The sequence below is a fragment of the Oryzias latipes genome, chromosome 2, assembly GCF_053564925.1.
Source record: "Oryzias latipes strain Hd-rR chromosome 2, Olatipes_Hd-rR_3.1".
In the NCBI taxonomy this organism is placed as follows: Eukaryota; Metazoa; Chordata; class Actinopteri; order Beloniformes; family Adrianichthyidae; genus Oryzias; species Oryzias latipes.
The window spans coordinates 12,725,693-12,736,204 of record NC_136238.1 but is presented as its reverse complement, the minus strand read 5'-3'; the positions used below and the strand labels follow the sequence as shown (position 1 = coordinate 12,736,204).

The following is a 10,512-nucleotide window of genomic DNA, read 5'->3' as shown; positions in this document are numbered from 1 at the left end:
AGCCAACACTGGCATCATCGCGTTCTGTTGCGTCACTCAGCTCATGTTAATACTGTCATTATTTACTAACTATTGTAGATATTTTTATCGTCATTTCTGTCGATTAGTTGGTGTCAGTGTGTGACAAAGACAGCAGGTAATGCAGTAAAACAGCTGCGCTTTAGGAGATCAAAATTAAACAATAGATCATTTGTTTGTTTTTTAATGTATTGAGGACTTTTGGAGGAAATTTACTGTTGGTGTTGCACAAAATTAGAAAAATGTCTAATATTTTTGGAATAATCATAGTGATGAGTTCAATGACTCAGTTTTTAATGTTTTATACGACGTAAAAATGATATTCACAATAACAGGTTTTTAAAAGAAATCCAATCCCTGTGACACATTTCACAAAGACACACACAGGACCTCACACACCAAGCAGAAAGGAACTTCTTGTTAAAAATGATGCCAGGAGTCCAGCTCTAAAAAATGGACAAAAGAGCAAAGAAAACGTAATGATTTTATTTGTTATTTCTAAGTATTAATATTTCCAGTTTTGTTTGTTTTGTTCTACATATTTCTATAAATTTGACAGAATATATTATGGATAGCAAAATATTATACGTTATTTAAGGTTTAATTTGAATTATATTATTAATATTCCTGTTTTTATTTATATTTCTGCTCAAAAAGTTACGTTGTAAAGGTTTAAAAGTTTAGTATTCAGTAAACGTTTATCTTGTTTGGCCCACAACCTAAAGTGTGTTTTTAATTTAGGCCCCCTGTGCGACTGAGTTTGACACCCCTGTAAAAACGAGTTTGTAAAATTCATGCATTTTTTTCGCCCGGGGAGTAAGTTAGTGTGAACGGCCACTGCGTGCAACAATCAAATTCTGCGATTTTTAACCTCAAACTGTTGAAAACGTGTCGAGTCAACTGAAAATTTATCTTTAACATGAATCAACGGAAAATAACATTTACTTAAAGTACTTTTTTCTATTAAATGACAATGACACGTGAGGCCAAGGAAACAGGCTGAATGCTGAAGTGTGTGAAGCAAATATCCCCCACACCATTGCATCACCACCACCAACCTAAACCGTAGATATATTAAAACATCAAGTATGTTAAAAGATAGTAATAATTGGAGTATAGATTTATTATAGTTTAAAGCAGCTTTCTAAACACTGATCAAAGGATTAAAATATTAGGAGCACAGATACAATGGAAAATAATGTACTACTAAATAAAATAGAACATTAAAATGACGTCAAATATATTTTAATGTTTGCCATTTTTATTTAGTTAAATGTCTTAAAGCCAAGTTGTAAGCCAATCACGTTAACCCGCCTCAGGCAAGGGCCCAATAGCAGGAGACCTCTCATTGTTGTAGCCAATCAGGTGTCTCGAGGGGCGGGTCCTACAGTTAACTTCACCTTAGCTTAATGCTAATTAGCCACACATTTTTGTAAACACGCCTCCTCGAATGTAGCCCCGCAGATGTTAACACGGAGCTGGAAGTTACAGCTCTTAAAGAAGGGGACAGAGTCGGGGGCTCGGTGTTAGGTGGCGGGGAGACGAGCTGTCAGTCAGCCCCGCGAGACATGGAGAAACTCGGCAAGACCAACCCGGCAGCAACCGCCAACATTTTCTCAAAGCTTTTTTTCTGGTAGGTTGTTCACTCACACTAGCGCGTGCGTTACTTGAAACATGGAAAAATTGAGAAGTTGGGGTCGCGAGACGACTTGTTCTCCCTCAGTTTGAACTTGAACTGAAAGCACTGACTGACTGGACTACTGTAGTTACAGCAGCGACAGCCGGTTCAAATACTAAACAAATTATAAATTACAACTCAAGTCAAAGGTCAACTTTCTCAGTTCAGAAAAAAAAAACTCTTCCTGAATTTCAATAGGTTTTTCATTGTAATACAATTGTAGAATTCGGTTTATTTAATGATCACAGTGTTAAGCACTGCAACTGTATCTCTGTAAGTTGCTTTTACCCAAGCAATATTATAGTGCTTTTATTTTGGTAACTTAAAATATAGAAAGGGAACAGTCAATTGTCTGGTTTCCACAACAAAATATATTTCAGTGTAAAAATAATTTAAAAAAAAAATAGAATGATTGAGGAAATAAATTGCTGTTTATTTTTAACATTGCTTAATGTAGCTTCTCCAGTATTTCTAAACTGTTCAGGAGCCTAAAAAATAATGGGGGGAAAACAACACACTGATTCGTTCCAGAAACAATAAAGTTTGGTGATGAGGCAACGTGACACGGTAAAGGAAAGTTGCTTTAACCCTTGTGCCATCTTGTGGGGTCAAAATGACCCCACCCTTACGTTGACGTGTTCTCCCTACCATGATAAAGGCGGAGAGTATTTCATGGAATCCATGGACACCAGTGAAGATCACAAATCATTGAAGAAAAAAGGTTCAGCGCACTGTCTAGTGGGTCTAGATGACCCCACTCCCAATGTTAAAGTGCCTAGGATAACACAAGTGTTAATGTGGCTAAGATGCTTTATTTACATGACAGTCGGCACTGCACTTTCTCACACATGAAGTATTTCATCGCTCTTCGCCACATTGTTGGCCTCTTTTCAGAGCGTTGTACTCATCACTCTGATCCATCAGGTCGCTAAACTGGAATCTATTGTGAGGTTCTGCAGAACTTTGGCCCATTCTGCATTCTGAATGCAGCTCTGTTGACCTCCTCTTCCTCAGGTGGCTGAACCCTCTGTTCCGTATCGGATCCAAGCGCAGGCTGGATGAAGATGACATTTTTGAAGTTCTGCCAGAGGACCGGTCGGATCACCTGGGAGAGGAGCTGAAGAGGTACCAGAATTCAAGACTTCGTGTTGTTCTGGGCTAAAATAGAATCTAATATTTGATATCCAATTTATGTAAACAAAATCCACAAATTCAGTTTCTTTTAATTTAGCTTTTTTTGGGGGGTTTAAAACCAGCTTTTGGTTGGTTTTTAATGAAAGAGATCATTTTTTATGCCTTTGTTCAGTTTATGTCAACACTTATGTCAACATTTCCGTTAAATTTTCACCGTTTGAATCGTTATCTCCAAATGGAAGATAAGTAAATAATAATTTCATAGCTTCTTCAGGCTTTATTTACATAGATCAACATTTTTTATTTTCTTTGTCATAAAATAAATGGAGTTGCTTGTAATTATCAATGATGGTCTTTTTAAAGGATGTTTTAGCAAATTTAGAATTCTTTCCATAATATATGAAGGAAATGAAGAAATGGGAATTTCTTTCTTTCTGAGATGTTTCCATGGAAATTATTTTCTAAATGGCCGAAATTTTTTTATTTAAAAAAACAAATTTTTTTTTCCCCTTTTGATCTTTTATCTATAAAACGTCTCAAAACTGTTGGACATGTTTAATGTTTTAGTTTTTAAAGAATGGTTTTTGTATTTATCATCTCATCAATCTGTTTTATTTCATTTTTTATCGTTTGTTGTTGCAGACAGTAAAGGATTATGGGTATCTTTTCATTTTTTAGCCTTTTACCCCCTTTCTGTGGCTTTTGCCACACAAGCCACACAAAGCCACAACAGCAAACACAAAGAAACACAAACACAAGATACACAAAGTCGGCTGGAATTCTTGGCGTTTTGGGCGTTTTAACTTTTAAGTGGAACAATTTGGATTTTTAACTGTGCAACTTTTGTTAAACTTTAACCCTAAGTGTTGATTTTTAATCTGGTTTCAGAAATTTTCCAGAAGATTTTTTTCTTATTAGATTTTTAAGATTTTTAGTAAACGAGAAGCTATTCTGTTTAGTGAAATCAGTAAAGGATTCAGGTAGTGTGAGAGGATTACGAGTGGAAAAAACTTTTATTGATTTTAATAAAAAATAGCTACTTTTAATTGTGGTGAAATGAGTTTCTTCTGTCTCTTTAGGCTTTTCCCATCAGGGGTCGCCACAGCGAACAAATTGCATGGTAAACTTGGCAATGTTTCACGCCGGATGCCCTTCCTGACGCAACCTTCTCAAAGCAACCGGGTTTGGGACCGGCACAGAAGTAGAGAAGGGAACAGAGAGCAGCCCGGACCCTGGTTTCACGGACGGAAGGCGCTGCAAACCAGCACGAGCTAAACCGGCTCCCTATTGTGATGAAATGAGTTTCTTTGGAACTAAAAACAACTATTTATTTCTTAGAAATTCTTTAAGATACAAAAAATAAAAAGTTTAAATATAACATTTCTTAATATGAAAGTCAGTTTATTTAGATATTGTTCATCCCCAGTAACTCAGGGTTTATTATAATTTATGAATCAATTGATCAATAAAATTAGCAAAAACTGTCTTCAGTGGTTGAAATAATGATGTATTTGATCATTTTATCAAGTTTATTGTCAGTTAATCTCTAATAAAATGGTTATTAGCATTGCACACAGTTTTACTTCTATCATATCTTCCTTCCTATTTGAAGGTTTTTGAATGTTTAGCCTGGCGACCTCTGACCTTATCCCAGTAGCAGGTGAGATTCTGGAGCTCCACTGAATTTTCCTTCTTGTCCTCTGGCGGCAGAGCCGACCCGCCTTTGGTGATCTCATCCAGCAGCAGGAACTCCTTCATGGAAAACAATGGAAATCGGTTCTGTAAAAAGATCTGAAGGAACCCGAGTTTAAGAACCCCCCAAACCCATCAGATGTTGTCTTCAAAAAGCAGAAAATGCGGACGTTTAAAGAGACGTTTTGACCTCAAATGACCTTTTGCTTAGTTAACTGGAACCCATAAACCTGAGAAAGTGCTTACAGGTGAAGACAAAGGTTCTGGATCCTTATCGCTGCATGTGCTTCAACCTGCACTAAAACTTTACGGCTTCTTCTTTTCAGGTTAGAAAACTAAAGTGGCCTTTAGGACTCAGCTGAGCTCTTCAGAACCACAGCTGCACTTGCTTTAATGAGTCATGCAGAAGGACCGGTTAACTATTTTCAGTTTTACTCTGGACTTTAAAACGGCGGTGGCGGGCTTGGTGGGTGAGGGGGGAACGCAGTTATGGATTGAATCAGGCTCACGTGTTTACGGAAAAGCTTCAGCCTGCAGGAAGCGCTGTGGAAACACTGATCTGAAACTGTTCAAGACGATGAAAAAAAACCCAAATACGACTGGCTGAGTTGCTAGAAAGTCACGAGTTTAAAATAAAAGTAAAAATCCAATCCTGGTTCTTACAGTTCCATAGTTCAAATTTGCTAATCACCAAATCCACTTGGCTTCCTCACCTGAATCCTTCGTAATTTCCGGACTATAAGCTGCTACTTTCTTCCAGCGCTTCTTCCAGCGCTTACAGCCGTGCGGCTTATTCAGTGACGCGGCTAATTTATGGTTTTAATTGACAGCCGCCATGTACGCATTTTCGGATACAGTGAATGGTTTGAATTCTCTAACACCAAGCACAAGTCATTTGTTTTTCAACACACCTCTAAGCAGCCAAACGGCAGGGACTTGACTTCAGGTCTTAGACACTTCAGTCATGGTTCAACAAAACGAAACACGCATGCCCGGCCGCATCCCAGAATCCTTTGGTGCCATTAGACCCGATGTGCACGTGATCGCCACTACAATATGATGAAGCTTTCATATGTATGTGTATGTGTAATGTGTATATATATATATATATATATATATATATATATATATTAAAAAAAAAAGAAAAAAACTTTAAAAGCGGCTGGGTAGCTCGGTTGGTAAGGTGGGAAGCTACCATGCAGGAAACCAGGGTTCGATTCCCGGAGGGGAATGAGCAATGGTACTGGGGGCAATTACCATATCAATGGCGAGCAGTTAACATCACCCAGTGAGGGTCCTTAGGCAAGACCCTTAACGCTACTGCCTCCCGAGCGCGGTTTCGGCTGCAGCTCACCGCTCCCCAAGGGGATGGGTCAAATGCGGAGAAAGAATTTCCCTTCGTGGGATAAAATACAGTGTGTATGTAAGTTAAAAGCAATCTTTAAAAGCAGCGTAAAGAAATCCACCATCACCAACGGGTTTGGAAAAGCCGGTCAGCTGCGTGACGGAGAGAACAGCGCATGCTCCGGAGTGCATTTACCTCTGAGTCACAGTGACTCGGCTGGCTGCACGTAAATATGTGGGAATAACATCAGCCTTTATTTTGTCGGGACACGACTGGAAACACAAATCGACGTGGTCGTTTTAACGGTTTCTAAGGACTGAGCGGAGTTTTGCATTGAAACGCTCACAGCCTCCGTGTGAGCTGGAGACTGCGTGTCGTGTGAATTGCGGGGCCGATGGCAGTCTGAAGGCTCCCACACGTAACAACGCATCCGCCCCTCATACACAAAACGTACAGTATTAAGTCCAATTGCTCTGCACAGACACGATTTGCTCCGTTCACCGGCGCAATGGGGACGAAGCGCTCCTCCTTGAAGCCGCCCTGGCCAGAGCTGTCGGAGTAGATAGGAAGGGGAGACAAGGAGCGCGCGGGAGCGCTGAGGCGTCGAGCCATTCTGCAGGCTGCAGCCAGGGCTTACTCGAGGCGTCCTCGGAGCAACAGTGTTTGTTGTGGAAGGAAACTTCTGACGCACGCGCCGCGAGGAGGCGCGCGTATCACGCTGAGGCGCGCGCTTTTCAGTCGTCGCTGATTTATTTTACTAGTGTGTTTTTTAACCAGCCCTGTTAGTACCATAACGCTGCCGCGACACAAGCGGAAGGAGAGCTTTACCCGTTCACCCCTCCATGCACTGCTGATACTTGCTCATTCTTAAACACGTACAACAGTATGGCGAGCCGGGCGTTGGCCCCGCCTTTAGCCCCTAAGACTCATGGGAAATGGGGGATCGCGGATGTAAATTTCCTCATCATAACTGAGGGATGTAATGTTGATTATATGGTTACTGTTTGTAATTTTATGTATGATACCTAGATTGTCAATAAGTAAAAAAAATAAAAAAAATAAATAAAAAAACATAACTGAGGAACTTGTGAACAGAATAGAGTTCCATGCTGTTTGGCAGATGTAGTTAAACTCAAATACATGAGCCTGAGGCAAAGCTGACTCCAGCCACTGTGTGCTAATAAATTACACTTACTGCAGGAGTCAGGACGTGATTTGTCAGGATGACAATGTAGCCTAATACATGCGGCTTGTACTCCGACCCGGCTTGTGTATGTATGAAAGTAGTTAATCACGTGAAAATGGGTGGGTGCGGCTAGTAATTGGGTGCGCTTTGTAGTCCGGAATTTACGGTACCTAATTTTTTGCTTTTTGAAGACAACATCTGATGGGTTTGAGAGGTTCTTAAACTCGGGTTCCTTCAGATCTTTTTACAGAACCGATTTCCATTGTTTTCCATGAAGGAGTTCCTGCTGCTGGATGAGATCACCAAAGGCGGGTCGGCTCTGCCGCCAGAGGACAAGAAGGAAAATTCAGTGGAGCTCCAGAATCTCACCTGCTACTGGGATAAGGTCAGAGGTCACGAGGCTAAACATTCAAAAACCTTCAAATAGGAAGGAAGATATGATAGAAGTAAAACTGTGTGCAATGCTAATAACCATTTTACTAGAGATTTACTGACAATAAACTTGATAAAATTATCAAATATGTCATTATTTCAACCACTGAAGACATTATTTGATAATTTTATTGATCAATTGATTCATAAATTATCATAAACCCTAAGTTACTGGGGATGAACAATATCTAAATAAACTGACTTTCAGATCCAGAAATCTGATATTTAAACTTTTTATTTTTTGTATCTTAAAGAATTTCTAAGAAATAAATAGTTGTTTTTAGTTCCAAAGAAACTCATTTCATCACATTTAAAAGTAGCTTTTTCTTTTTTTATTAAAAGAAAGCAAATCACTCAATAATAGTTTTTTCCACTCGTAATCCTCTCACACTACCTTATTAAGGTGGAGCAGTTTGTTGTTGTTTAGCCCTGAAATGAGGAAACATTTACAAAATTTACCCATGATGCCACATGTTGGCAGTTATCTGGCTATTAGCCATAAAATAATTCAACAATTGAATCTACATCAGCTTTAATCAGAGAAACATCCAGATGTTGGAATAGTTGGAACAGTATTCTTCATCCATCCAGTCTCCAAATCTCCATCATTGTTTAGATGCTGATGTTCAGGAGGGAATATCAGCACCTCATTAAACGCTCATTTAGAGCAGAAAATATGGACAAACGAGTCCAGTTGAACCCTTCTGAGATGCTGTTTTGGAGAATCTTGAGCAGTTTAATGATACTGATGTTTTCTTGTCTCACAACGAGGAATTCAGCGTCCCTCACCTGGACTCCCTCACCCCCTACAAAAGGCTTTAAATTCCTTAGCAACCCAAGTGTTCACATTTAACTCCAAACGTATGTTTTATTTGTTTGAGGTTTTCATTGTCATAGTAACTGAGGGTGGGGCGATAGTGACAGTAAATGTCAGGAAGATTGAAAATCTTTTGTTTTAAGTGAATTATTTTACGACAAAACACGCTTCATGCGTCCAACAAACGTGGATAAAACTATTTAGTACCCAAAATCTTTGTTTGCAAATAAAACTTTTAAATTTTAAACTAAAAAAATACCTAAAGACACAAAATATTTTAGAAAATCATGATTTTTGCATTTCTTTTAAAGAATCTAGAATAATTTAATTTGTCTTTTCTTACAGAATTTGGACGCTCCGACTCTTCAGAACGTCTCCTTCACTCTGAAGTCAAACCAGCTGCTGGCCGTAATCGGACCCGTCGGCGCCGGAAAGGTCAGAGTCTGAACATTTCAAGTGTTTACAGATTTCTCCCCCTACTGGTTCCCGCTCACGTCTCTCCCGCCGCATCTCCAGTCGTCCCTGCTGAGCGCTATCCTGGGGGAGCTTCCTGCTGATAAAGGGGTGCTGAAGGTCAAAGGTCAGATGACGTACGCCGCCCAGCAGCCGTGGGTCTTTCCTGGAACCATTCGCAGCAACATCCTTTTCGGGAAAGACTTTGACCAGCAGAAGTACGACATGGTGATAAAAGCCTGCGCCTTAAAACGGGTGAGGCTTTTCAAAATAAGTGCTGACATAATAACAAAACATAAAAGTCTGCTTTGACTTCTTTGATGAACCATTTAATGTAGAAACCAAATTTATGCATTTTTAAATGATTGCTCCTCTTTTGACACAAATTTAAATGAATTATTAATATTTGCTCAACCATGAAGATCAATGACCTCTTTGTAGATCTTTTACTTTATCATTTCCTTCTTCTCCTCTCAACACCTTTGTTTACTTGACCCATTTATTAGAAACGTCCACAATGGATGTGTAGGTTTTTATTTTTGATAAAATGACACAGCCATAAACGAGTTGTAAATCACGATGGATTTGTTCATTGTTGTGAAATAATATGCTGACGACTCCACTCACTTCAGTGGGAGATGGATGGATCTTTGTGATCAAACAAACCAAAAACTAAGGTTTGGTCTGGTTTAAAACCTTAAGTGGAGCCCAGTGCACTTCACAGTGTAACCACTAGAGGGCTCGTCATGAACATAACTTTTAGCTTGAAGGTAAAATTGAATTATATCAGAAAAGCGCACGCTTTGGCTGCAACAGATTAAAGGAAACCTTCAACGATTTTCTACGTTAAGCAGTTGTTGCTGTTATGCTGTTACATAAACTGAACATGTGTGGCCCGTTCAAGAAAATGCGGAATGTGGGTTTTATGAATGCGTTTTTAGCATACGATGTTCACACTGGACTGTAGCTACCCGATACTAGCGCACGTACTCTCAGCTGGAAGAGACTTGGTTAGAAATGTTGAAGCGGGTTTTTCTTTCTGTTCTTTTTGATACATTTTAAATTGATGTTTGCTGGCTAAAAGCAAAAAGAATGTTTAACAAAAATGAATACAAAAGCTAATGGATTTGCTTCTCAAAACAGACTCGAAGGAGCAAAGATGCAAAGACACAGAAGACAAACTCCACCTTATGTTCAATTCAATTTTATTTGTATAGCCCAAAATCCCAACAACAGTTGTCTCGATGGGCTTCGAAGTAATACATGAACTCAAAAGGATCATGAATACAAAGAGTTGAATAGGAAAATACTAAAATGAACTAACAAACTGACTAAGCTATACTGGCATCCCTGCGCTTAGACCCCCCTTCGCGGTAAGGAAAAACTCCTAAAAAAACGGATTCCGGAAAAAACTAAGAAACCTCAGGGGTGCCCACATGAAGGAGGGATCCTCCCCCAGGACGGACAGGCGATTTACCAGAACTCTTAGAAAATAATTAACTTATCTAACCCTACAACTACATATTTAAAGTCCAGCAGACGAGCTTCATCCAGCCGTGGTTGGGGGGACAGTCAGGGGCGCGAGTCGGGCCTGAGACAGGATCCACAGCCAGGTGTAGGAGCAGAGACGAGGTACACGGTCAGGAACAGGAGCACGGATGAGCCAACTGGAGTCTGGAAGCACTCCCACTCCCCAGGAGGGAAGAGAAAAAAAGTGACAATACATGAACCGCACTGCACCAAACAGAGGCATGGAG

At 39.8% G+C, this 10,512-nt stretch overlaps 2 protein-coding genes and 1 long non-coding RNA gene across 3 annotated transcripts in view; 2 read left to right on the top strand and 1 right to left on the bottom strand.

The window, feature by feature from the left end:
* The first annotated feature begins 1,440 nt into the window (after window positions 1–1,440).
* LOC105355776 (ATP-binding cassette sub-family C member 4-like) lies at window positions 1,441–4,370 on the top strand. Its single transcript, XM_023963638.2, has 3 exons — window positions 1,441–1,651; window positions 2,711–2,821; window positions 3,910–4,370. Exons 1-3 carry the CDS (start codon window positions 1,587–1,589, stop codon window positions 4,103–4,105), a joined length of 372 nt encoding a protein of 123 aa, XP_023819406.1. The 5' UTR covers window positions 1,441–1,586; the 3' UTR covers window positions 4,106–4,370.
* Window positions 2,707–8,775, bottom strand: LOC111948830 (uncharacterized). Its single transcript, XR_002874816.2, has 2 exons — window positions 8,646–8,775; window positions 2,707–2,813 (listed from the first exon to the last, which is right to left on the bottom strand). It is a non-coding gene; the product is annotated as an uncharacterized LOC111948830 (long non-coding RNA).
* Window positions 7,287–10,512, top strand: part of LOC144984399 (ATP-binding cassette sub-family C member 4-like) — a 16,294-nt gene continuing 13,068 nt past the window's right edge. Inside the window, exons 1-3 of the mRNA XM_078932691.1 lie at window positions 7,287–7,438; window positions 8,648–8,737; window positions 8,819–9,010. Coding sequence (XP_078788817.1) covers window positions 7,325–7,438; window positions 8,648–8,737; window positions 8,819–9,010 — 396 coding nt within the window. The 5' untranslated portion in view covers window positions 7,287–7,324. The remainder of the gene's footprint in view (window positions 7,439–8,647; window positions 8,738–8,818; window positions 9,011–10,512) is intronic.

Excerpts from the sequence above, each read along its gene's own strand:
- LOC105355776 (XM_023963638.2), top strand. The coding sequence starts at position 1,587 with ATGGAGAAACTCGGCAAGACCAACCCGGCAGCAACCGCCAACATTTTC. Across the intron at positions 1,652-2,710 it reads TTCTCAAAGCTTTTTTTCTG|GTGGCTGAACCCTCTGTTCC; the intron begins GTAGGTTGTTCA and ends CCTCTTCCTCAG. Across the intron at positions 2,822-3,909 it reads CTGGGAGAGGAGCTGAAGAG|GCTTTTCCCATCAGGGGTCG; the intron begins GTACCAGAATTC and ends CTGTCTCTTTAG.